This window comes from Pavona decussata, unplaced genomic scaffold, assembly GCF_977016875.1.
Source record: "Pavona decussata unplaced genomic scaffold, jaPavDecu1.1 SCAFFOLD_217, whole genome shotgun sequence".
In the NCBI taxonomy this organism is placed as follows: domain Eukaryota; kingdom Metazoa; phylum Cnidaria; class Anthozoa; order Scleractinia; family Agariciidae; genus Pavona; species Pavona decussata.
In genome coordinates this window covers 1931966-1957154 of record NW_028145622.1, presented here as the reverse complement: position 1 = coordinate 1957154, position 25189 = coordinate 1931966, and the positions used below count along the sequence as shown (strand labels likewise).

The following is a 25189-nucleotide window of genomic DNA, read 5'->3' as shown; positions in this document are numbered from 1 at the left end:
GAAAAAAAATTCTAAACGGAATCTTCAAATTTACTAACGACGAACCGAATATATCAAACAAATGCAACAATTCCGAAAGAGCAACAAAAACCAAAGCTTAAATCAAACCTGACTTTTTATAGGTACAAGATACTTTTATGCTTCTTGTATTTGATAAAACGAGGCTAAAAAAAATAACCCCATCGACCACTTTGAAAATCTACACTAATTTGTCCTCTTAATTAAATAAAACCTGTAAAATTCGATATTTACAAACTCCACCGTGATCGAAATTTAAAGTAAAAGTAGAATTCAATGCACGACGACCTGTCGCAAATTTTAAAATCGAGCAACAAAATTTGAAGGAACTAGCATCTTTTGTTTTCGCACGATTGACGATTAACAAACACATTCACTTGTGCCAGTTTGAAAATGCACTGCCTCTTCCTTTAATATTTATAGCTTGTAAGATGTAAGAACAATAACTTCCACTGTGCGAATTTTGAGAACTCCTAATGCTAGCGGTACCAAATTAACACCCCATTCTTGATTCTTTAAAGGGTAGAACGATTACCCCTGTTGATATTTTATAGAGGGTCTGCCACCCAGGATAATTTCTCCACGGTATCTCAGTCCTTTGGTTTAGGATTTGCATAAACTCATCTTGTGATTATAAAAGAGTCTTTTTGAATCTAAAGAGACAGTTATCAATTTTGTACTGGCCAAGTTAAAGCTGCTTGTTGACTAGCTTTTGATGCAGGTCACTTTCCAAACAGACAACGAAAAGCACGCTAACTTTAATGATTTTAAAAGCAATAGCTAAGCTAATGCATTCAGTCCAAGTGATTGAGTGTTCAAAATCCACTTTGGTTTACTGTTAAATGTACTGACGTCCGCTTTCCAAGTTGCAAATTGGTAGGCATTTCTCGGACAAGGTGAAGCACCTGCAACTGACAAACAAAAAAAAAAATTTTAGGTTCAGTGTTATAATCTGCTTTTTTGACAATATACCTACACCCTTGTGAATAGCTAACAAAATGGGAAGGTGAGTTAACAGGATTTAAGGGATTAGGTAGTTTTCTTAACGAACAGTTGGTCTAATAACAACTGCACTAACGTATTGAGCTAGCCCTTAAGTCGACTTTCAGTTTTTGACAAAACAATAGTGATTCTTTTTGGTTCACATCAAGACGTGGAAGCCAGCTGACGGCCTATGAAAGATGAGAAATGAGCAGAAATGAAGAGCAAAGTCAGCAACTGGACTGGAAAGTTTGAAGTTTATTTCCTGGGTCTCTCATACGTATTATTCAGCACAAATGGTCTTGCAACTAAATCTGGAAAAGGCGTATTAGGAATATCCACTAATCGTGTTCTTTGTTTCCTATTGCGTTGTTGGAATAAATTGAATCAGTATGTTTATTCTGTATATTTTTCTTTCAAAAGCAGGTCTAGAATAAATGGAACTGATCGCGGTATTTTAAAAGAATTGTTTTATAACAATGTACCCTTTACGTCTATTGTCACAAAACAATAAGCATTTCCAACAGAATGGGAAAGTTTTCTAATTAAATACTGCATTCAGCGTCCGTAAAAATATAGTTCAATGGTCAAACTAACCTTTACTTTCCAAAATCAAACGTCACGTTATCTCCAATCAGCATGAAAGGCGCCCAGTCCCTCACATAAGAATAGCCGTTATTTCTCATCCACTTCATGGCCTGGTGAAGAGATTCACTGGCACTTTCCCCACGAACAAGGTGCTCATAGAAACGACTCATTAATTTCTTTGTTGCTTCGTCTGGTAGAGGCCACAGGGCCGCTAACACTGAGCGTGCACCAGATCCTAAGAAAGCTCGAGCGATTCCAACAACTCCCTCAGCTCTAACCTGTCCTTGTGCACTGTGACAACAGCTGAGTACTACAAGTTTTGCACGCAGTTGAACTTGTGAAATGTCATTCATTGTCAAAAGGTAGTCTTTCTCGGTTGGAATTTCGTTAATGGGGTATTGAGGAGCAAGAGCAATTTCTCCTCTTTCGGCATCACCATGAGCAGCAAAATGAATCAGACTTACAGAGGGTATGCTCTGAAGAACCGCTTCCTTAGTCGCTAGCTTTGCTAACAAAGGCTTAACTCCGATCAGTTTTGCTATCATCTCCGCTTCCTCTTTTGCAGCGGGCAAACGACAAAGGACCCCAAGGCTTCCCTTGTAGGACACGTCCCTTACGTCTGGCTCGCCCACTATCAGTGCTCCGGTCTGACTGTGATAATCTGCTGGGCTGTCCTGAATGAGCCCAAGAGTCGTTAGAGAAGGAGCAATTCGGATCCTGTAATCTTCCGATAAGTAACTTCCACTTTCATCCGTTAAAGCTGCAAATGGGACTTTGTGCAAGGCGGGATCAGGAACAATGATGAGTTCAGGTTGGTCAAGAAGGTCGGCCACAGGAGCGATGATCATTCTGTAACGCTCGGCTAGGGTGGGAAGGGGTTGTAGGTTTTCCTCTTCTTCTTCCTCTACTGGGCGGTAAACTGCCAACCTTCCTTCCTTGGCTGATTCAAGTGCTGAGTCGCTTTCTATCAGAGACGATAGTGATCGGTCTTCGCAGTGTTCTTGCGGGAGAACTTTAAATCTTCTAAAGCTTTCTTCACTGAAAACTTGAACAACATCTCTTATCATTGCCTTGGAAACAAAACATTCGTTGACGTCAATTCCACGAAAATGTATGGATTTGTTCCCTTCAAGGGCCCACAAGAACATATATGGACCATAATGTGAAATGTATAGACAACTACAGTTACTTTGTTTCTTCAAGATCCTTTCAATATCAGCCCACGACGGCGGATCGGCTGATGTTTGTTTTTGAGCAGATAGTAGACCCGAGATCAAGTCTGCCAGAGCTCTGGCTCGTTCACGCTCTACAACACAAAGAGCCTCTTTCGTTTGTCGACTTATGCAAAACTCTGCAACGAGAAAACGATAATATAAGGTGTAGTGGTCTGAAATGGATATCTTGAATTGGTCATTTTGTCCAAGAAAGCTTCGCCTTTTCTCCAACTTGTCAATGCCTGCAAGGAGATTCCAAACGTAGCGGTCTTCGTTTCCTTCTAAAATGGCGTTGGCTGCAAGCTCAAAGTGACACATAGCCTGTATCCCGGCCTGTTCACCTACGTTACCGATCTTTCTGCTCATGGCAAGTGCTTTCTCGTGATACTCTTTAGCTTCAGAATGTTTGCCAAGCCTACAACACACAGATCCCAGCTGTCCATAACACGCGGCTTCTCCGTGTTTGTCATTTATTGCTTTCATTAGCGCAAGTGCTTCCCTTTGATATTCTTCAGCTTTTCCATACTGACCGAGAGATTTATAAAACGATCCCAGGTAGTGAGAATAAATGGCGTCCGCTTGTTTGTCACCAATTTCTTTACCAACCTCAAGTTCTTTCCTAATTTGATATTCTTTAGCCTTTCCATGTTCACCGAGGGAACAATACAAAGCTCCCAGGGTCGCAAAACATACGGCTTCTACTCTTTTGTCGCCAATTTCTTTCGCTATCTCAAGTGTTTTCCTTACATATCCTTGACCTTTTTTATTTTCGCCGACGATAAGATGCATAGCTGCCATGTTTGCATAACACTCGGCTTCTCCGCCTTTGTCGCCAATTTCTTTTCTTATCGAAATTGCTTTCCTTAGATATTCTTCAGCCTTTCCATGCTCGAACAGGGAAGAATGGACATATCCAAGGCCTCTATAACACGTGGCTTCATTGCTTATGTCGCCTGTTTCTAACGCAATGCTCAGTGACTTCTTATAAAGCTCTTTTGCTTCGTTATATTTACTTTGAAGTGCACATAATTTTGCTAGGCGACAGGTTACCTTGCCTTCTTCGGTTTTTAAGCCGAGGCGGCGATGAATATCCAGAAGTTTTGTAAGACATTCTTTCTCATTTGTGAGATCGTTTAGATAGCCATATGCTATACTCATAACGGTGTATATGCACATGTATACAAGGACAAAGTTTTCCTGGGCTGTGTTGTTTAAGAGCATCAAAACTTCCTTGCTCAACTTAATAGATTGTAAAACTCGACTTGTGTTGAGAAGAAAACCGGCGACGAAGAGACCAATATTGAGGGTCCTGATACATTCGTCTGTGTTGTCCATGAAGTCTAAACTAAACACCAGAGAAAGAACAGAAAAGCACAAGTAGTCTGGGATTGTTGTTGTTGTTGTTGTTGTTTTTTTTTCATACTGGCAAACGAAAGTTGAGGGGCAACCCTAATTTCTAAAAGCGACCATTAAGGACGTCAGTTTTAGGGCGCGTAAAATTCGTACTGGAGTACAAGTCAGTAGACTTGAAGCCTGTATTAGTCTGCCGCCTCTTTTCAGTTTTGCATTGTTCTTAGTGCAGCTCGAGTAGCGGTGGTTTCTTATTATTATCCTTTGCGTACAATTGGTCGCTAACGAACTGAGACAAAATTAGAAGGATTTGTATGGAGTCATCGGGGCATAACAGAGCTAATATCTCGCCCCCAAATCGCAATAAGATGCTGTTTTTTTGGCAATTAGGCATTTTTCATCAAACTATTTCCGAGTATACTAATAAATCCCACAATTTCGTAAATTTAGTTTTAGTGACGTCATCCCTTTAGGACTATGGTGGCGAAAAAAAGTTCTTTTATTGGACGTACCAAGCACTAAGAACTCAAGACACAAAGCGCTTTAAAGTCGAAAAAGGAATACCCGAAACTGAAAAATAACGACTTGAAATTAGAAAAACTGACAACGCACCTCCCACAGGTTGGAAAACGAAGCATTGAAAACTCTAAAACAAAGAAATAGCACTAATCTGTGGAAATGCAGACCGCGGAACCGTGCAACCACGGAACCTACGGAACCAGCGTAATCTGTGGAACCTAGAGAAATGACTATTTTTTGGCAACTTACATACCAGGTATAAGATTACAGCTGATTTCATTACTGTGTATAGACCCGGATTTTTTTTTACATGATTCGACAGCATGATTCGACGGTCATGATTCGACCGAGAGATTACCAAGCTCATCGATGAACTCGCAAGATCATGAAGGTTCTGCACGAAGACTTGACGTGGCGGGTGATTTATCACCAATATTTGTACGCGAGCTCGATAAAGGAAACAGTCAATGTTCTTTTTACGAGTATCGCGTTTGTTTCAAAAATCCGTAGATTGTATCGGCAACCTGGCGAGGTGAACCAAAAGAGAAGAAAAGGACGACAAAGAATCTTGTCTTGTAAGCTCGTAATTGTCTTGTTTATGTTTGGTTTCTTGAACAATATCTTGAATATATGCTAGCATAAACGTTTCTATGCCTGGTATTGGAACAGATAGAGAAAACAAGGTTTTAGAGGCGATGATAAGGAGGAAGCCGGAACTCTATATAGATGAATACCAAGGCTGGTTTCACGCCGTAACAGGGACCTGGCTTAGCATTGCAACAATCTGTCGATCGATTCTGCGCCTTGGTTTTACGTACAAAAAGGCAAGTCTAACTCATTATTTTTTCTTTGTTTGAAGTCGAACAAAGTTTGCAATTACACCAGAGTAAATTCCTCAAAATTGCATCTCTTCTAGTATATGCTGGTATATGAAATGGCTGGTTGCCAAACGTCCTAAGCTTGTTGATCATGATTTGCTTTTCTGAACTACAGCTGAGGGTGATTGCCAAACAGAGAAATGAATTCTGGAGGGCAACATGCTGTCGTTTTATGGCTGATATACCACGACAAATATTATTGTTCATCGACTTCAAATGAGTTAGACTTGCCTTTTGGTAAGTATAACCAAGGCGCAGAATCCATCGACACATTGTTGCAATGCTAAGCCGGGTCCCTATAACGGCGTGAAACCAGTCTTGGTATTCATCTACATAGAGTTCCAGCCTTGCTCCTTATCATCGCCTCTAAAACTTTGCCTCTAAATCTGTTCCAATACCAGGCATAGAAACGTTAATGCTAGCATATATTTTTCAAGATATTGTTCGAGAAACCACAACATAAACAAAACAAACACTAGCTTACAAGATAAGATTCTTTGCCGTCCTTTTCTTCTCTTTTGGTTCGCCTCGCGACGTTGCCGATACAATCTACGGATTTTGAAACAAATGCAGTATCGAGCTCGCGTACAAATATTGGTGATAAATCATCCGCCACCTCAAGTCTTCGTGCAGAATCTTCATGATTTTGCGGGTTCATCTATGAGCTTAGTAACCTCTCGGTCAATTCATGACCGTCGAATCATGCTGTCGAATCATGTAAAAAAAAAAAAAAAAAATCCGGGTCTATACACAGCAATAAAATTAGCTGTAACCTTATACCTTGTATGTAAAATGCAAAAAAAAAAAAATAAAAAAAATAATAATAATAATAGTCATTTCTCTAGGTTCCGCAGGTTCCGCGAGTTCTGCAGGTTCCGCGGTTCCGCGGTCTGCAGTTCCTCAGATTAGTGCTACCCGCAAATTAGTCGACGTCCTATATAATAAGTAATAATGAGCACCAGATTAATTAATGTCTTCTTTCTATTAACGAATTAGAATGAAATACAGGTTACCGAACATATTATGTCCTCTTTAAGTCGGTGGATTCTACCGTCATTCGCTACAGAAGGATTTCTCGTATTCCAGATCTTCTCTTCAGTTCTTGATTTCAGAGCGCGTGTATATATAATTCGCATGCCAGTCAGTCAACAAAAAATAAACCTCTTTTAGTTGCTCTTTACGTACGCAAAGATTAACGCTAAGGTGTTATATACAAAAGGCATACAACAAAATAAACTTTGAAAATATTTCTACTTACCACGATGCCTCTCACACTTCACAAATCGTCACAATCGAGAATGAAGGGAATTCACAAACAGCAATGGAAAACGACGTTTTCTCAGTGCAAGTTGACGATCGAAAACAAAAGCTTCGAAACTTTTAAAAGGAACACATTAATCTCGAAAACGAAGCAGCTGGGACTCGAAAATGAAACGTTCATTGCTAATTCGGGTTTTTGAATACAGCTATTTCAATTAACTTTGTCGGATCAAAGCTTAAAGCTTTAAGACATCTTCAAAGAGGCTGCTACCTCATCCATTTGATACCCTTACATTTCTTTCATACAAATGGCTCGCCATCGTATATCTTCACTGAACAGAAGAGTCATAGCTGATTTTGATGAACTTATCCATAAAAAAATCCACAGAATCTTGAGGTCTTGTCTTTTGGCCTTATACTTTTATCCGACAATGTTAATTGATATAGCTGTATCAAATCAGAATAAATGCACAAATTTAATATGAGGCCTAGGCCTAAATTCCTCGCTGAAAAAAAAAAATATATCGGGTGGGGTGGTTTAACTTTGTAAGTATTTACGTAACGTTAACTATAGTATCTACTTGATAGCAACAAATTATAGAGAATGAAAGGATTATGGAGGTCGTCTGTTGCCACGTGACCTTTCAGGATTATTTTTAAAATTAAAAATCAAAATGAGAACACTTTTTATCACTTCCTGGAGGCTCTGTGAGGAATAAACAATAAAATTAAACGCCGAAACCTCGTGATTACCAGTTGTTTATTCCAAACACTCCTTCAACACTTTTTCAACAGAAAGAGAGCGGTTAGCTAGGGAAAAAGAAAACAGGAAAACTTATAAACATATAGCAAAGAAATAACGTAAACCAGAAACGAATAGAAAAGTCCAAGCAGAAAAAATCCTATCGAATGTTTGGTACTGGCAAGCCGAAAACACGTTGACAACTTGATCTGAAATTTACAACATCAACTGAAGGAGCTGAGAAAACTAGCAACTAAATTTCTTGCGCTTGCATTGCATATATATGTATATACGTATATGTACTAGTTAGTCCCTTAAGGACACGAAATAACGAAAAACTATAAGCTAAGTACAAGTGATGCGAACACGGATGCAAAACAAACAAATTTGTAAAAAAAATGTCAAGCAGTTTAAAATAACTGTCCGCAACAGGCTTCAACAAACTTTATACAATTTAGAATATTACTTACATAAAACTTTCAAATAACTTAAAATTTAAGGTGCTAAAAAATCAACGATTTTATAACGGACTCAGTACTAGTACAAAATATCATTTATTTTCAGAACTTAGGAAATTATTTTAAATTATTACAGTCAAATATGTATTAAGAGGACACCCTCCGGACCTTTCCTATAGTGTCCGCTTGATACAGGTTGTCAGCTGAAAACAGGTTTCCTTAGAATTCGTCTTTAAAGGGTCATATTATTATTCTTCAGTATTAAAAGGCCCTGAAAGTACCAAATACCATTCTTGTGACCGTATACGACTGTCCTTTGCTTTATTAGAAGATTTAAAGCGTAACAGTATCTATATTGGTTGAATTACGTAAAGGTTCACACAACTAAGACAAGAATAAAAATTCTACGCAAATACAATGGAATAAATGAAATGTCGCGTTTCTGTGTTTCGTGTAGTAGGCTGGCGAGAATATTTTGCATATGTAGACCGCAACAGAACACTCTATGAGAAAAAGGCAAAACAAAGCGTTAACTTGTGTCTTCTTCAGTTCTAAAGCCTAATTATTTGAAGTAAGTCATTAACTTAACCGATAGCCAGTGAAAGGTCGTCCCTTCTATGATAGCGAGAATACTCACTCCAGTAGCATATCTGTCAATTTTAAAGCCTCATAGTCACATATTAAGGTAAGCTATTTTGCGCCTAGCTAGTTCATGCTCTTCACCCGAGTTGCTATCCAGGTGTACTTGCTCTGCTGGAGTTAATTCTACAAAGAGGTGACAACTCTTTTGACGCCAAAGTTAAATGATCGAGCAAAAACATGCATCCTTTTTGCAGTGTCCGTTCAATACAAGTTTCTAACAATAGAAATCTGCACCATAAAGGTCAACTTTAAGGTGTCCGCGTCCGCTAAATAGAGGTGTCCGTTGAATACAGGTTCTTTCTACACTTAATGTGAGAGAGTTAGTGAATACACGCGTCAAGTAGAATTACACAAATGGCCTGAAAAGCAGCCGACACGGGAGTGTAAGTAATTTGACGAAAGGTGCAACATCAGGCGAATCAAATCTTGCGAATCTTGCGAATCAAATCTTGTTCAGTACCACGGAACCATTATTTTAGGTGAACAATTTTAAAATAAGTTGTAGGTTTCAATGGCGCTGAATCGTAAATTTGTCAAACTTTGATCGGCGTTCGTGCAAAAGTTCTGCTAAATCCTAAAGATTTAAAACCGTACACCTATAAAAATCAATGACTGAACTGTCTTTTGTCAAGTATCAAAGGATTTGAGTTACAACCGGTAAGCTTTTTTTCTCACTCAATTTGGATTATTTTATACTTTTGCGTGATAGAGAAACGTGTGTCTACATCATCCGAGCTTAGTTCGCTCACAAACGAGCAGAGATGAAAATAATTACTATGTTTTGACTGAGGAAGAATCATTATATACTAAAGAAAGATTCAAAGCTATGTAAATGTGTGTGTAGCGTGAAGCTGAAAAGTGTAAAATTTCGAGTTCCCTCGTGGTGACAACCAAGCTTGCCGTAGGATGACCATTTTTAAGGTGTTCTGCCGTTATAAGGAATATTTCAAAAAACTAACCTCATATCCTTCGGCTTACTTACCTAGCCCTTCAAATTGACAAAGTATGAGCGAAATCGATTTTTTGACCGTGGCCACGATTTCTTTGATTTTTAGCAGTACTGAAGCCCCTAGTGGACAGAAGGAAATAATTATAAATGGCTCAGTATTCACAGGAGAGTTTAAAGGGACACAGTCACCTGGTGCACATGCGCATTAGATACCATTTCTTAGCTGATTTCCATATCACACTTCATCGCACGTCTCGCACTGAGAAGCGCATCCTTTGAAAAATCTAAACAAATCTTGTCGAGTCGAAGTATTTGCCAGTCAAAATTGTTATAGTGATTATAGACCTAATGTCACATTAGAACACTCATTTCCTTGATACCATGGATAATTTACTGATGGACTTGTCCAGAGAAAGCCAAACGTCGACGAATACCTCTGAAGTCGAAGAATCATTTAAAATCCGGTCGTGCGAAAAATTATTTTAGCTGTTTCTACGTTTCACAGTGTTTGTATGAGAAGCAAACTGAGTTCAAATATTACAGAATATGTCAATTTTAAAACGTAGCAAATCGACTGGGCTTAACTAGGGAATACCCCGCTGCAGTGTAGTGTAACTACTTTGTAGCGAAACGACCGGTAAGCTTTATTTCTGCTTTCAATCATATATTTTGCTTTTATAATTTCGTTTCTACAGCTTCTCCACTATCTTAATTTTAGGAACCAAACCCATGTCATTGCAAGAACGCTTGCTCGACCCGTAGAAAACAAGGCTCTATTAAAGGTTGTCGACTGTGTACCGAAGCTTGTCTTCGTCTGAGCTCCAAACCAAGCAGCGATGACGCGAAGTTCGAATCGTTTACGAAGGTTCCCTCCGCACAAACCTTTCGCCAGGTTGAGAAAATGCGATTTTACAAATATATATCATGATGATTTGTTCTCCAATGTTTTTGATTTTTTTGTCTTGTTATTTAAGTCGACCCAGGCGATGCCTTCACGTTTCCCACCTGTTCTTTTCATGTTCCGTTGGAGACGCGATCCATACTGTTTTTAATCAAATATGATAAAATAATATCACAGGATGAGCAAAAGCATACTAGAAACAGGTTTTCAGTAAAAAGATTGAAAATCCAATGAAACACTGAGAAGATTGAAGCGGATTTCTGGATGTATTCGACGCGTACTTTTGATATGGTGTTGAGGTAGACGTTTTTCAAGTTGACAAAACTAGTGTCCAGGTCAGCGCGGTCATGGGGAAAAGATAGGAGAATTTGTTCCATGATATTAGGGATTAAAGGGTTAATAAAAGAAGGACTAGAGGGGAACTTAACCCATGTTCAGGGATCATACAGCTTCTTGGTTTCCTGAAAAAAAGTGTGAACGTTGATCTGCAAACTAGTTTTTCCAACCTGGAAAAATGTATGAAAAAAAAGATAAAAGTCTGAAAAATGGTAAAAATGTCTTGAGATTTCAAAGTTAGCTGCAACAAGTGCTTAATTGCTAAATGAAACCTTTGTTATCCAGTCGAATCTCAAAATTGTTCATGTTCTGGGAGTGTAATTTGACTGATGACCATCAGTCTGGATAAAGAAATGAATGGTCTGATAAAAATAGAGAAAACGACCTTGAATTTGGCGTATATATAAATAGACGATATTGTACGGCGGCACGAAGATATGAATTTATTTTCGAGTGTTTAAAACAATATTGTACTTGCTACGCTCGTTCGGAACATTGTTTTTTACCACTCGAAAATAAAATTCATGCCTTCCCGCCGCCGTGACATACAGTATCCTCTATGTATGAACCCTGGATGTACAGCCTAGCGCATGTTTGATATTTGGGGCCCTCTCAAGTTTTTAAAAATGTGTATCTCAAATATTTCTGTAAAGGAGCCTTTTGTTGGCACAACGACAGGCTATTGTTGCAAACAACACTTGTGATACATCTCAACTTTGAAGGCGTCTGACTTGTTTTCTTGTCCTGTATTTCTAGTGGAAACTTCGGTCTTTGGTTAGATGGAGATCTGTACCACGGCAGCAGTCATCCCAGTTCATCCTACAGCAATGAACAGCTGTCCGCACAAGAGAACTTCCTGTGCAGTGGACTGGAGGCATGGACGTTCATCTGATTCCCCACCTCTACCCCCTCATTACCCCCACCCCTCCCATATGGTGCGGTTTTGTCTTACAGACAGTGCTATTGGATGGGTGTGAAGTCGTGAGTAGTGATGTGGTTCAGCGTGGGCTGCCTGTGTTTCAGCGTGGAGGGACTGTGCTCATTACGTGATATCACTTCCATGGTGACTAAAGTACACTTTAATTAAGTGAAATATGACAGTGAGACTGAATTAGTTTCAAGACACGATAAATAAGCCATTGTGAAACACGATGTCAGTACGGGGAGGCCTTAAATTGGCATTTATACTGATTATACGGCTAGTATAGATTGATAGAAAGGTCGTGAAAAAAACCAAAGTGGATGAATTGCACACCAGGAAAGGTGGTTAAAAAATGAAGTTGCCAATTCATGGTATTACTTATTTCTTAGAGTAATCTCCTTCGCATACTCCCTCCCCCCCCCCCCCCCCCCCCCTCATCCTTACTACAGTCCACTGTCGCCTTACGGACACCTCGATAATACGTACAGCGGAACACAGACGTTTACAGTCGAACCAGGTCAAGCGTACCCCCCTAGATTCTATTAATGAATCTATTATTTGAAAATTGAACCCGTTAGTCGTTTCAAGTATTCAAATCAAAATTAGATTTCTGATTGGATTATACGAACCAGGGTACAAATAATGCATGAAATCAGAAAACCAGAAAGCCCGCCGGGAAAAACCCCTCTCAATATATTCAGAGCGGCAATTCTTGATTTATATAACAGTGGATTTTCCAAAAAGCAGATTTCTCGTGATTTACAGCAGTCAACGCGTACTGTCAGAAAGAAAATTCGCCATTTTAAACCGGGCACGGTGGGTCCTGTCGCGTAAATTTAAACTCACTAATGACAACTAAATGAACATTTTACGTTTGTACACTTGCGTTTTTTCCGTTAGTTATTCAAAAACAAAAATGAAAAAGGACTGGAAGCGTTTTATTATAATAAACGGTTCTCTTTTTGAGGTATATGCAAATTAATTTAGCGAAAAGTATGCGAACTCACAGTGAAAGATGTTCATTTCAGTTGACCTTCGACAATGGCAGCACATGTGTTGCGCTATTCGTCGACGTATAATGGACAGTCTGGTGAAATAATGATATATACCAAACTCTTTCATGCTACAAGGTAGGTAATGCTATACATGAAAGATAAATTGGAAGTTTTCAGCCCGACTCATTTGCAAGCGCTTGACTTTGTGCTCTTGCAATGACCAAATTTGCATAACGAATTATATGAATGTGTCAACAACATGCAGGAACAGTTTGAACGAACGAGCTGTTTCAAATGTACTGTAGTTTGAATTTTACAGGCTATTGCTTTTACTGTTAGCGCGGATCTATGTTCTGCGAATTTTAATTTGATCATTGATCGGCGTTAACAATGAATAAATGAATGCATTCTTTGAAACGACTAATGGGTTCAATTTTCAAATAATCGATCCATTAATAGAGTCTAGGGGGGTACGCTTGACCTGGTTCGACTGTAACTGAAATAAATTCCTGCTGATACGGACTGTCGCTATTAAGGAAACTAACTCGCGGTCTCGAGGGTGTCCGCAATAAAGGGGGTTAACTGTATTTTGATCTAGGTAACATGTTAATGAAATTTTCTCTTGCTAAAGGTTGTTTTGTTGCACCTGTTTGAACCATTTTCTTTTTGCCTTCGCCTTTTAAATTCAAATTTCAATCTTGGTGGGGTGTCTTCTTCATTGCAAGAATTGATTTCACTTGCTACCAACAATGCATTTAAATTTTCTCAGATTCTTTTAACATTTTTCTCTGTTCTCAATTTTTTTCATTTCTTATCAGTTTGGTAGCATATTGTTATTGTAAGGAAAACATACCTCTTGATCACCCTAAGGTTGGCTTGTAAATACACTTTTGTAGTTTTAGTGTACCGAGATTTTGGAAGGGAGAAGGGTTTGTTGGTATGTCATTAAGAAACTTAATGTTCAGTAAATCACAGAGTGATCTTTGTTTGACCTTCGTTGTTTCTTTCATCTGTTACTATTCACGCCACGTTTGTTTTCTCGGCAATGGACCACACTTGGATTTGTTTCACGGTAGCCCCGTTTTCAAATCCAAGACCACGCTTTGCAAATAGCCAACTGGTTTGCCTCCCACCAGTTGGGATTCTTGACAAATGTTATGTTCAATTTGGGTATTTATTTAACCAACTGAGAACTTAGTGTCCCCAATTAGCGGTGCAGCGTTAATGACTTCGACACTTATACAAAGTCATTTAGTGACCTTAAGGATACTTATCACCATATCAGAAAGGGACTTATACCATAAGCTCGATTACCAGCCCGGAGAGATCGCGGAAATCGAGGCTCAGTTTACCGATGGGAAAGCTGACTGCACCAGCCGTGTATGCCTGATTGCAACACGTTTTAAGGTTAGTCCCGTGAGTAGAGCACTTTGTACCAAACTGGTTTCCGCATTGCCACGATCAAGCGCAGTGCGAACAGGGCCCAGTTGTTCAAAGCCCGATTAAGCTAATCCTGGATTAACGTGAACTTTGATTCGAGTTTAATTACTAATCAATAAAGATTCTTCAAAATGATTTTTAGCTCTCAGTTTTGACTGAGACTTTTCTTTACCTTTAGCTTGAAATTAGGCTTTGAAACCACTTTTAAAGAGCATGATGAAAACCTTGATTAACTTTTAATCGTAGATTAGCGTTAATCGGCTTTTGAACAACCCGGCCCAGATTTCAATGTACCGGTTATCATCAAAACAGACATTCATGGTGAGAAACATGCGTATCAGGTCACAACATGTGGCAGTGGGAATGGCACTGTGAGAGAAAGTACGCCACAAGCATTAATACCTTCACTATAAAGCGATTTTCAGTTGAGTGTCGAAAATGACTGCCCGTTTACTTTGGTTTCGCTTTCCTACGCTCTGTGATTGGTTAACAAAACTCGCGCCACTCAAGTTCTCAACCAATGAGAAACAAAACAAAAACCAATCACACCCTTGTCGCACGCGTTTTCCCGCGCTTAGCACCGGTGACTTATATTTGCTTCGAATTCTGATTGGTTCATTGCACTGTTTACGTCTGTTCTGATTGGCCAGAGTGATTACTTTGAATTTGGCTTTTCGATGCTCAATTGAAAACCGCTCTAGTTGAATATTGGTGTTTAATGACTGAACATTAAGTGTAACTATTAATAAGTGAGGGGGTTAATTAGCGATGGTAAGGAGTTTGTTAAGGAGATCATTAATGTCATTAACAAAGGTGGTAGTTCGTGAACTAAAAGATGAACGTGATAGCGAACGAAATACGATCTGCGTTCAGTGGGATGGCTATAAAATGAACAATAGGGCGTACTGGATTAACGGGTTCATGTATGTTAGGTAGAATGGAAAATCGTCTTGGTTTTACATAAGTTTGTATAACGTCTTGTTTGGTTTTGTTGTGGAAAAGTTTGTTTTCCTTACGCATCCTGTTAACAGCCAATACTTGCTTCGTGTAGCCTTTTCGGGCTCTCCCTTCTTTTTGAGAAGCGTTAATGTAGAACTAAAGAGGCGTTTATTTAAAGGAGGAGCGCTTAACAGAGGGAATACGAGCCTAAAGTAAAAAGCACAATGAAGAACGTTAATGAGGTATCTCTGTTTCTAGATGGCATTTTATTTAGCAACTTGACATATATACAGAATGCTTTTGTGCTCCTTGTTTCTGATAGTGGAGCAAGACATCCTTTCTTTTTAAAGCATTTACCGAAAATTAAACAATCTAAAATCTCACTAATTTGTGGCCTTCATAAAATAAGACCTGCGATATGCGATATTTACAGAAACAAAATCTCAGAAAAGAATTCTAAGCAGAATCTTCAAATCATCTACTGACAACGAACTGAATATATCAGACTAAGGCAACTGTATTGGGATGATGACTGCGACAATGCCGCAATTCCAAAAGAACAACAAAAATCAAAGCTTAAATCAAACTTGACTTATATATGTACAAGATACTTTTATGCTTCCTGTGTTTGACAAAACGAGGCTAAAAAGATAACCCCGTCGACTACACTGAAAATCTACACTAATTTGTCCTCTTTGTTAAATGATAACTGTAAAGTTCGATATTTACAATCTCAATGGTGATCGAAATTTAAAGTAAAAGTAGAATTGAATCCACGGCGAATTGTCGCAAATTTTGAAAACGAGCAACAAAATTTGAAGGAACTAGCATCTCTTGTTTTCGCACGATTGACGATTAACAAACACATTCACTTCTGCAAGTTTAAAAAAAGCACTGTCTCCCTTCGATAGTTATACCTTGTAAGATTTAAAAACAGTAACTTCCACTTTGCGAATTTTGAGAACTACAAATGCTAGCGGTACTAAACTAAAACCCCATTCTTGATTCCTTAAGGGTAGAACGATTACCCCTGTTGATATTTTATAAAGGGCCTCCTGTCCAGGAGAATTTCCCCACGGTATCTCAGTCCATTTTTAGGATTTGCATAAACTCATCTTGTGATTGTAAAAGAGTCTTCTTGAATCTAAAGAGACGGTAATCAATTTTGTACTGGCCAAGTTAAAGCTGCTTGTTAACTAGCTTTTGATGCAGGTCACTTTCCAAACGGACAACGAAAAGCACGCTAAATTTAATGATTTTTTAAAAGCAATAACTAAGTTAATGAATTCAGTCCAAGTGATTGAGTGTTCAAAATCCACTTTGGTTTACTGTTAAATGTACTGACGTCCGCTTTCCAAGGTGCAAATTGGTAGGCATTCCTCGGGCAAGGTGAGGCACCTGCAACTGACAAACAAAAAACAAATTTTAGGTTCAGTGTTATAATCTGCTCTTTTGACAATATATCTACGCCCTTGTGCATAACTAACAAAATGGGAAGGTGATTTAACAGGATTTTAAGGGATTAGGTAGTTTTCGTAACGAGCAGTTGGTCTGATAACAACTGCACTAACGTATTGAGCTAGCCCTTAAGTCGACTTTCAGTTTTTGACAAAACAATAGTGATTCTTTTCGGTTCACATCAAAACGTGATAGCCAGCTGATAGCCTATGAAGTATGAGAAATGAGCAGAAATGGAGAGCGAAGTCAGCAACTGGACTGGAATGTTTGAAGATTATTTCCTGGGTCTCCCATACATATTATTCAGCACAAATGGTCTGGAAAATAGCAGAAAGATCCTCGCAGTTAGTACCCAACTTAAGCAGTTGCAAAAAGAAAGCCTGATCTTTCATCTTTCATCCGCAGTTCGAAATATATGTTTCATATATACACATTCCCAAATGGTCCTGCAACTAAATCTGGAAAAGGCATATTAGGAATATCCACTAATCGCGTTCTTTGTTTACTATTCCGTTGTTGGAATAAACTGAATCAGTATGTTATTCTGTTTATTTTTCTTTCAAAAGCAGGTCTAGAATGAAAGGAACTGATTGCGGTATTTTAAAAGAACTGTCTTATAAGAATGTACCCTTTAGGTCTATTGTCACAGAACAATAAGCATTTCCAACAGAATGGGAAAGTTTTCTAATTAAATAATGCATTCAGCACCCGTAAAAATATAATTCAATGGTCAAACCAACCTTTACTTTCCAAAATCAAACGTCACGTTATCTCCAATCAGCATGAAAGGCGCCCAGTCCCTCACATAAGAATAGCCGTTATTTCTCATCCACTTCATGGCCTGGTGAAGAGATTCACTGGCACTTTCCCCACGAACAAGGTGCTCATAGAAACGACTCATTAATGTTTTTGTTGCTTCGTCTGGTAGGGGCCACAGCGCCGCTAACACTGAGCGTGCACCAGATCCTAAGAAAGCTCGAGCGATTCCAACAACTCCCTCAGCTCTAACCCGTCCTTGTGCGCTGTGACAACAGCTGAGTACTACAAGTTTTGCACGCAGTTGAACTTCTGAAATGTCGTTCATTGTCAACAGATAGTCTTTCTCGGTTGGAATCCCGTTAATGGGGTATTGAGGAGCAAGAGCAATTTCTCCTCTTTCGGCATCACCATGAGCAGCAAAATGAATCAGACTTACAGAGGGTATGCTCTGAAGAACCGCTTCTTTGGTCGCTTGCTTTCCTAACAAAGGCTTAACTCCGATCAGTTTTCCAATCATCTCCGCTTCCTCTTTTGCAGCCGGCAAACGACAAAGGACCCCAAGGCTTCCCTTGTAGGACACGTCCCTTACGTCTGGCTCGCCCACTATCAGTGCTCCGGTCTGACTGTGATAATCTGCTGGGCTGTCCTGAATGAGCCCAAGAGTCGTTAGAGAAGGAGCAATTCGGATACTGTAATCCTCCGATAAGTAACTTCCACTTTCATCCGTTAAAGCTGCAAATGGTACTTTGTACAAGGCGGGATCAGGAACAATGATGAGTTCAGGTTGGTCAAGAAAGTCAGCCACAGGGGCGATCATCATTCTGTAACGCTCGGCTAGAGTAGGAAGGGGTTGTAGGTTTTCCTCTTCTTCTTCCTCTACTGGGCGGTAAACTGCCAACCTTCCTTCCTTGGCTGGTTTAAGTGCTGAGTCGCTTTCTTTTAGAGACGACAGTGATCGGTCTTCGCAGTGCTCTTGCGGGAGAACTTTAAATCTTCTAAAGCTTTCTTCACTGAAAACTTGAACAACATCTCTTTTCATTGCCTCGGAGACAAAACATTTGTTGACGTTAATTTTACGAAAATGTATTGGTTTGTTCCCTTCAAGAACCCACAAGAACATATTTTGACCATAATGTGAAATGTATAGACAACTACAGTTACTTTGTTTCTTCAAGATCCTTTCAATATCAGCCCACGACGGCGGATCGGCTGATGTTTGTTTTTGAGCAGATTGTAGACCCGAGATTAAGTCTGCCAGAGCTCTGGCTCGTTCACGCTCTACAACACAAAGAGCCTCTTTCGTTTGTCGACTAAAGCAAAACATTCCAACGAGAAGACGATAATATTTGCTGTGCTGGTCTGAAATGGATACCTTGAATTGGTCATTTTGTCCAAGAAAGCTTCGCATTTTCTCCAACTTTTCAATGGCTTCAAGGAGATTCCAAACGAACTCATGATGTAAGCGGTCTACGTTTCCTTCTAAAAAAATGGCGTTGCGTGCAAGCTCAAAGTGACACTGAGCCTGTAGCTGGGCCTGTTTAACTACGTCACCGATCTTTCTGCTCATGGCAAGTGCTTTCTCGTGATACTCTTTAGCTTCAGAATGTTTACCAAGCCTACGACACAAATTTCCCAGGTTTACATAACACTCGGCTTCTCCGTGTTTGTCATTTATTGCTTTGTTTAGTGCAAGTGCTTTCCTTTGATATTCTTCAGCTTTTCCATACTCACCGAGAGATTTATACAACAATCCCAGGTACTGAGAATAAATGGCCTCCGCTTGTTTGTCACCAATTTCTTTACGAACCTCAAGTTCTTTCATAATTTGATATTCTTCAGCCTTTCCATGTTCACCGGGGAAACAATACACAGCTCCCAGGGCCGCATAACATACGGCTTCTGCTCTTTTGTCGCCAATTTCTTTCGCTATCTCAAGTGTTTTCCTTACACATTCTTGACCTTTTTCAACTTCGCCGACGCTTAAATACACAACTCCCATGTTTCCATAACACTGGGCTTCTCCACTTTTGTCGCCAATTTCTTTTTTTATCGAAATTGCTTTCCTTAGATATTCTTCAGCCTTTCCATGCTCGAAAAGGGAAGAATGGACAACTCCAAGGCCTCTATAACACGTGGCTTCATTGTTTATGTCGCCTGTTTCTAACGCGATGCTCAGTGACTTCTTATAAAGCTCTTTTGCTTCTTTATATTTACTTTGAAGTGCACATAATTTTGCTAGGCGACAGGTTACATTGCCTTCTTCGGTTCTTAAGCCAAGGCGGCGATGAATATCCAGAAGTTTTGTGAGACATTCTTTCTCATTTGTGAGATCGTTTAGACAGCCATATGCTATACTCATAACAGTGTATATGCACATGTATACAGGGACAAAGTTTTCCTGGGCTGTGTTGTTTAAGAGCATCAAAACTTCCTTGCTCAACTTAATAGCTTGTAAAACTCGACTTGTGTTGAGAAGAAAAGCGGCAACTAATAGACCAATATTGAAGGTCCTGATACATTCGTCTGTGTTTTCCATGATCATGAAGTCTAAACTTAACACCAGAGAAAGAAAAGAAAAGCACTAGTAGTCTGGGGTTGTTGTTGTTATTGTTTTTTCATACTGGCAAACGAAAGTTGAGCGCAACACTAATTTCTAAAAGCGACCATTAAAGGACCCTAGTCAGCCTCCGCTATTTTCGATGCCATCGAAATTATTGACATTGCATGGTGAAGCGAAATCTTATTGCTTAACTGTAAGTTGTGTTCCTAAAAGTATGTTTCACTGTCTTTAGTAGTTTCACAGTGATTTCGTTCATTTCGACATGCCCCGAATAAAATATAATAGCCAAACTCTCGCATATAAACAAAAACAAAGGTGCGGCTGACTAGGGTCCTTTAAGGACGTCAGTTTTAGGGCGCGTAAAATTCATACCGGAGTACAAGTCAGTAGACTTGAAGCCTGTATTAGTCTGCCGCCTCTTTTCAGTTTTGCATTGTTCTCAGTGCAGCTCAAGTAGCGGTGGTTTCTTATTATTATCCTTTGCGTACAATTGGTCGCTAACGAACTGAGACAAAATTAGACGGATTTGTATAGAGTCATCGGGGGCATATCAGAGCTAATATCTCGCCCCCAAATCGCAATAAGATGCCGATTTTTGGCAATTAGGCATTTTAATCATGCTCTTTCTGAGTATACTAACAAATCCCTTAATTTTATAAATTTAGTTTTAGTGACGTCATCACTTTAGGTCTCTATGGGGGCGAAATAAAGTTCTTTTATTGGAGGCACCAAGCACTGAGAACTCGAAACTCAAAGCTCTTTAAAGTCGAAAAAGGAATACCCAAAACTGAAAAATAATGCACTTAAAATTGGAAAAACGACGCACCTCCTACTGGTTGGAAAACGAAGCATTGAAAACTCTAAAATAAAGGAATAGCACTAATCTGTGGAACTGCAGACCGCGGAACCGCGGAACCTGCGGAACCTAGAGAAATGACTATTTTTTTGGTTTTGCAACTTACATACCAGGTATAAGATTACAGCTGATTTCATTGCTGCGTATAGACCCGGATTTTTTTTACATGATTCGACAGCATGATTCGACGGTCATGATTCGACCGAGAGATTACCAAGCTCATCGATGAACTTGCAAAATCATGAAGGTTCTGCGCGAAGACTCGAGGTGGCGGGTGATTTACCACCAATATTTGTACGGGAGCTCGATAAAGGAAACAGCCAATGTTCTTTTTACGAGTACCGCATTTGTTTCAAAAATACGTAGGTGATCGGCAACGTGGCGAGGTGAACCGAAAGAGTAGAAAAGAACGGCAAAGAATCTCATCTTGTAAGCTCGTGTTTGTTTTGTTTATTTTTGGTTTCTTGAACAATATATGCTAGCATAAACTTTTCTTTGCTTGGTATTGAAACAGATAGAGAAAACAAAGTTTTAGAGGCGATGATAAGGAGCAAGCCGGAACTCTATATAGATGAATACCAAGACTGGTTTCACGCCGTTACAGGGACCCGGCTTAGCATTGCAACAATGTGTCGATCGATTCTGCGCCTTGGTTTCACGTACAAATATTGGTGATTAATCACCCGCCACCTCAAGTCTTCGTTCAGAACCTTTAGATTTTGCGAGTTCATCGATGAGCTTGGTAACCTCTCGGTCGAATCATGCTGTCGAATCATGTAAAAAAATCCAGGTCTGTACACAGCAATGACATCAGCTGTAACCTTATACCAAGTATGTAAGTTGCAAAAAAAAAAATAGTCATTTCTCTAGGCTCCGCAGGTTCCGCGGTTCCTCCGCCTGCAGTTCCGCAGATTAGTGCTATCCCATGCTTTCCTAGTCTTGCAAATTAGTCGACGTTCTATATAATGATTAATAAAGAGTACCAGATTAATTAATGCCTTCTCTTTATTAACGAATTAAAATAAAATACAGGTTACTGAACATATTATGTCCTCTTTAAGTCGGTGGATTCTACGGTCATTCGCTACAGAAGGATTTCTCGTATTCCAGTTGTTCTTTTCAGTTCTTGATTTCAGAGCGCGTGTAAAATTCGCATGCCAGTCCGTCAACAAAAAATAAACCCTCTTTTATTTGCTCTTTACGTTCGCAAAGACCAACGCTAAGGTGTTATATACAAACGCCATACAACAAAGTAAACTTTGAAAATATTTGTACTTACCACGATGCCTCTCACACTTTACAAATCGTCACAATCGAGAATGAAGGGAATTCACACAGCAACCGAAAACGACGTTTTGTCAGTACAAGCTGACGATCGAAAACAAAAGTTTTAAAACTTTTAAAACGAACACAGTAATCTCGAAAAGGAAGCAGCTGAGACTCGAAAATGAAACGTTAATTGCTAATTTGGGTTTTTGAATATCAAATCAGATTAAATGCACAAATTTAAAATGAGGCCTAGGCCTAAATTCCTTTCTGAAAAAAAAAAATAAATGAATATTGGGTGGGGTGGTTTAATTTTGTAATCTTTTTCATAACACTCTATTCATGCTCAGTTGAAATAAGATATGGAAAATAATATTGCTCAGCGGTCTAAGCCAAGCTGGAACAGCTTGGCTTAGGGTAGCAGTGTTTTTGACACACGCGAATTTGGTCAGGGTGGGTGGGTGGGCCGTTCCTTCCTTCACTGCTCTGCTGGCTGAGACTAAGCACGAAAGGAGTGTTATTCTGCTTCGACTCAGTATTTATACCCTTAGAACACCCTTGTGCACATGCCTGCGTGCATTGAATCGCAAGGGATGTGTTAATTTAATGTATTTCAGTTTCGCATATCATTAGGAGTGTTATGAATAGTAATCTATTTCATAACACTCTATTCATGCTCAGTTGAAATAAGATATGGGAAATAATATTGCTCAGCGCCACTCACGCCATACTGTTCATCTTTAATTTCATGACAAGCTCTTTTCTTTACTTCTTACTTACAACAAACATCAATCTTATCCATAAATACCCCCAAACCTTACAATTCCCAAACCTACCCAAAACTAAAAGAAAAGACAGTATGTTGGTAGATCACAAAACGTCTAGTACATAGCTAGTCTTACTTATCAGTCTGATAAAGGTCTTTTCTGTGGACTAACAGATGGAAAAGCGCAAAGGAAGCGCTTCAGTTTATTCATGTCCGTACATGTATTATTAACATTCATCACTTCGCTGGAGGCTAGTTTAGCAGAAGCCCCAGAAGGGTTCAGCACTTTCGCAAGCTGTAGGTAATGCAAAGGAGTGTGCCTACGGTTCCAACCAACATGATCCATTATTTCTGTTAAGTCTGCCCCTGATAGCGCTAAGGTTATGACGCACCCTGATCTAAACCCATGCAATGTTTCGCCGTCATTCTCGCCCATTTCATTTAAATATAATTGAAGTCGGGCCTCTGCAGTAGCTGAAGTAAGGGGGGCATCTAATATTCCACCACCAGGTGTTGTTGGAATAAGTAACCACGGGTAAGGTCAACCTGCATTCCCCGAGCAATATCAACATAGTGTTCAATACCTCTAATGGGACAAATAACGGGTTGTGGATTTCTTCTAATTCCAAAAACATTTTGGTCACCATCCCTTAGGGTCTTCCCCCACACGTGATTGAATAAAAACCCATCATCATTGGGAAAGCGCAAAATTTCAACTACCTTAACTTGGCCCAGGTCACCGGGGCGATCACCACTGAAGAAAACGGCTTTGAAGTAGGCCTGGTCCCGAGCGATAATGAAACATTGTAACGGCTTATTAGTGGATTGTGCCAGGCGCAACGTTTTAACGGAGACATAAGATGACCCAAGTATCTCATGAATTTACTTTACTTTACTTGTCCCTTGGTGCCAAGGTGGCGCATAGGGCGAGGGTTATCTACTACTCCAAATCTCATGAATAAGGGCAATGAATTTCTCTTTCTTCTCTGGAATCAAATGAAACATTTCTCTTGAAGAGTCTGCCATGAATCCAAGGTACGGGACAATCTTTGCTGGGATCAGAATAGATTTCGAAAAACCAAGGAAATAACCCAGTCTGATTAAATAATAGGCAATCAGTTAAATGGCAGACTTAGCAGCTGCAGAATTGCGTTCACCTGCTGTGGCCAAGGCACCGTATTCTCCTTTTTCAAACGAGACCTGAAGCTGGCCATTGTGCATGACGATCTTCAATGTAAAGAAGGCATGGAATGCCAATTGAACGGAAAAAAACCAGTTGCAAAGAGACCTGTCGTGTGGTAGATAAAAGGGGAAACCTTCCAGCCAAAAGGCAAGGTATTGTACGTAAAAAACCAACCACCCCATTGTATTCCAAAGAAAGGACGGCTACTCTCTGTAAGCAAAATGTGATCATACCCAGACTTATCATCTAACACAGTCTGAAATGAGTCTTTTGTTACATAACGAGGCAGTCATTAAGGGTATCCAGAGAGAAAGGATTGTCCTTCATCCAGAGATTCAAATAGCGCGCGTCATGACAGAGGCGGGGCTTTGACGGCTCAACAGTCAGAGGTAGTACAATATGGGGCGGTGCCACCTTCCCAACTCTCCCCACCAAAGATATCGCCCCAGTCCCCAGACGATTGATCAAAGTTTCCTGAGCAAAGCGAACAAAAGGCTTGCATGACATGTTGTTTCTAAACAGCCTGTGGGGTGGGCGGTCAGAATCATACTGTTCGCCTTTAAACGAGCCCTTGAAATGTTGGAAGTACGAAAAAATAGAAACTTTATTTTTGATCCAATCCAAGACATCGGTTTGAGCCGCCATTTTAGGGCATCGTTCCGCGACTTTCTCCCAAAACGAGTAGTGAGCGTGAAGCTCTCCAGCTCTAAAATTACTGGGGTCTCGGAAGGACAACCCATTTACATCCCCTATAATCTCGCCTTGCTCCACAGGCGTGACCTTTTGCATTAGTTCACGTGCTGTCATGTCGCTGCTGACCGCTACGGAGTTCCCCATGGAGTCTACCCATTGAATTGCATTCACCCCAGACTGTCCATAAGTGAGAGCGTTATCGAAGTTCTTGTCAATTTCCCAAGCCCATGAAATGATTTCCTAGGGAAAAACATCAAGAACAAAAGGTATTATTCCCACGGGTGAAACCCCAAAGTAGTCAGCAGAGAGATGACAGCTCTGATCCAGTAATCCTGGGAGGGTAACTAGAAACCCTGTTTTCAAAGCTATCAAAACTCTGAGACTATCGAGTTTATTACTAATTAAGAAAAAAAACACTCACATAAGACATGACTGAATTGAAGATACGTTTATTACCCTAACAGAAAACTTAAATCGGCTTAACATATGTTGTCTGCGGAAAGTTCACACTTTATT

At 39.7% G+C, this 25189-nt stretch overlaps 3 protein-coding genes and 1 pseudogene across 17 annotated transcripts in view; 1 reads left to right on the top strand and 3 right to left on the bottom strand.

The window, feature by feature from the left end:
- Positions 1–25189, bottom strand: part of LOC146459758 (cubilin-like) — a 407624-nt gene that overhangs the window by 74664 nt on the left and 307771 nt on the right. The window lies entirely within an intron of this gene.
- The window catches only part of LOC146459763 (oxidation resistance protein 1-like), a 354795-nt gene that overhangs the window by 129195 nt on the left and 200411 nt on the right, over positions 1–25189 (top strand). The gene's annotated exons all lie outside the window — the stretch shown is intronic.
- Positions 16441–18882, bottom strand: LOC146459771 (tetratricopeptide repeat protein 28-like). The gene is made up of 2 exons (XM_085089103.1): positions 17331–18882; positions 16441–16536 (listed from the first exon to the last, which is right to left on the bottom strand). Exon 1 carries the CDS (start codon positions 18755–18757, stop codon positions 17333–17335), a length of 1425 nt encoding a protein of 474 aa, XP_084945229.1. The 5' UTR covers positions 18758–18882; the 3' UTR covers positions 16441–16536; positions 17331–17332.
- LOC146459770 (uncharacterized) lies at positions 23731–25103 on the bottom strand (annotated as a pseudogene).

Bases quoted from the DNA above. Each gene is read 5' to 3' on its own strand.
- LOC146459771 (XM_085089103.1), bottom strand. From the start codon at position 18,757: ATGCGAAGCTTTCTTGGACAAAATGACCAATTCAAGGTATCCATTTCA.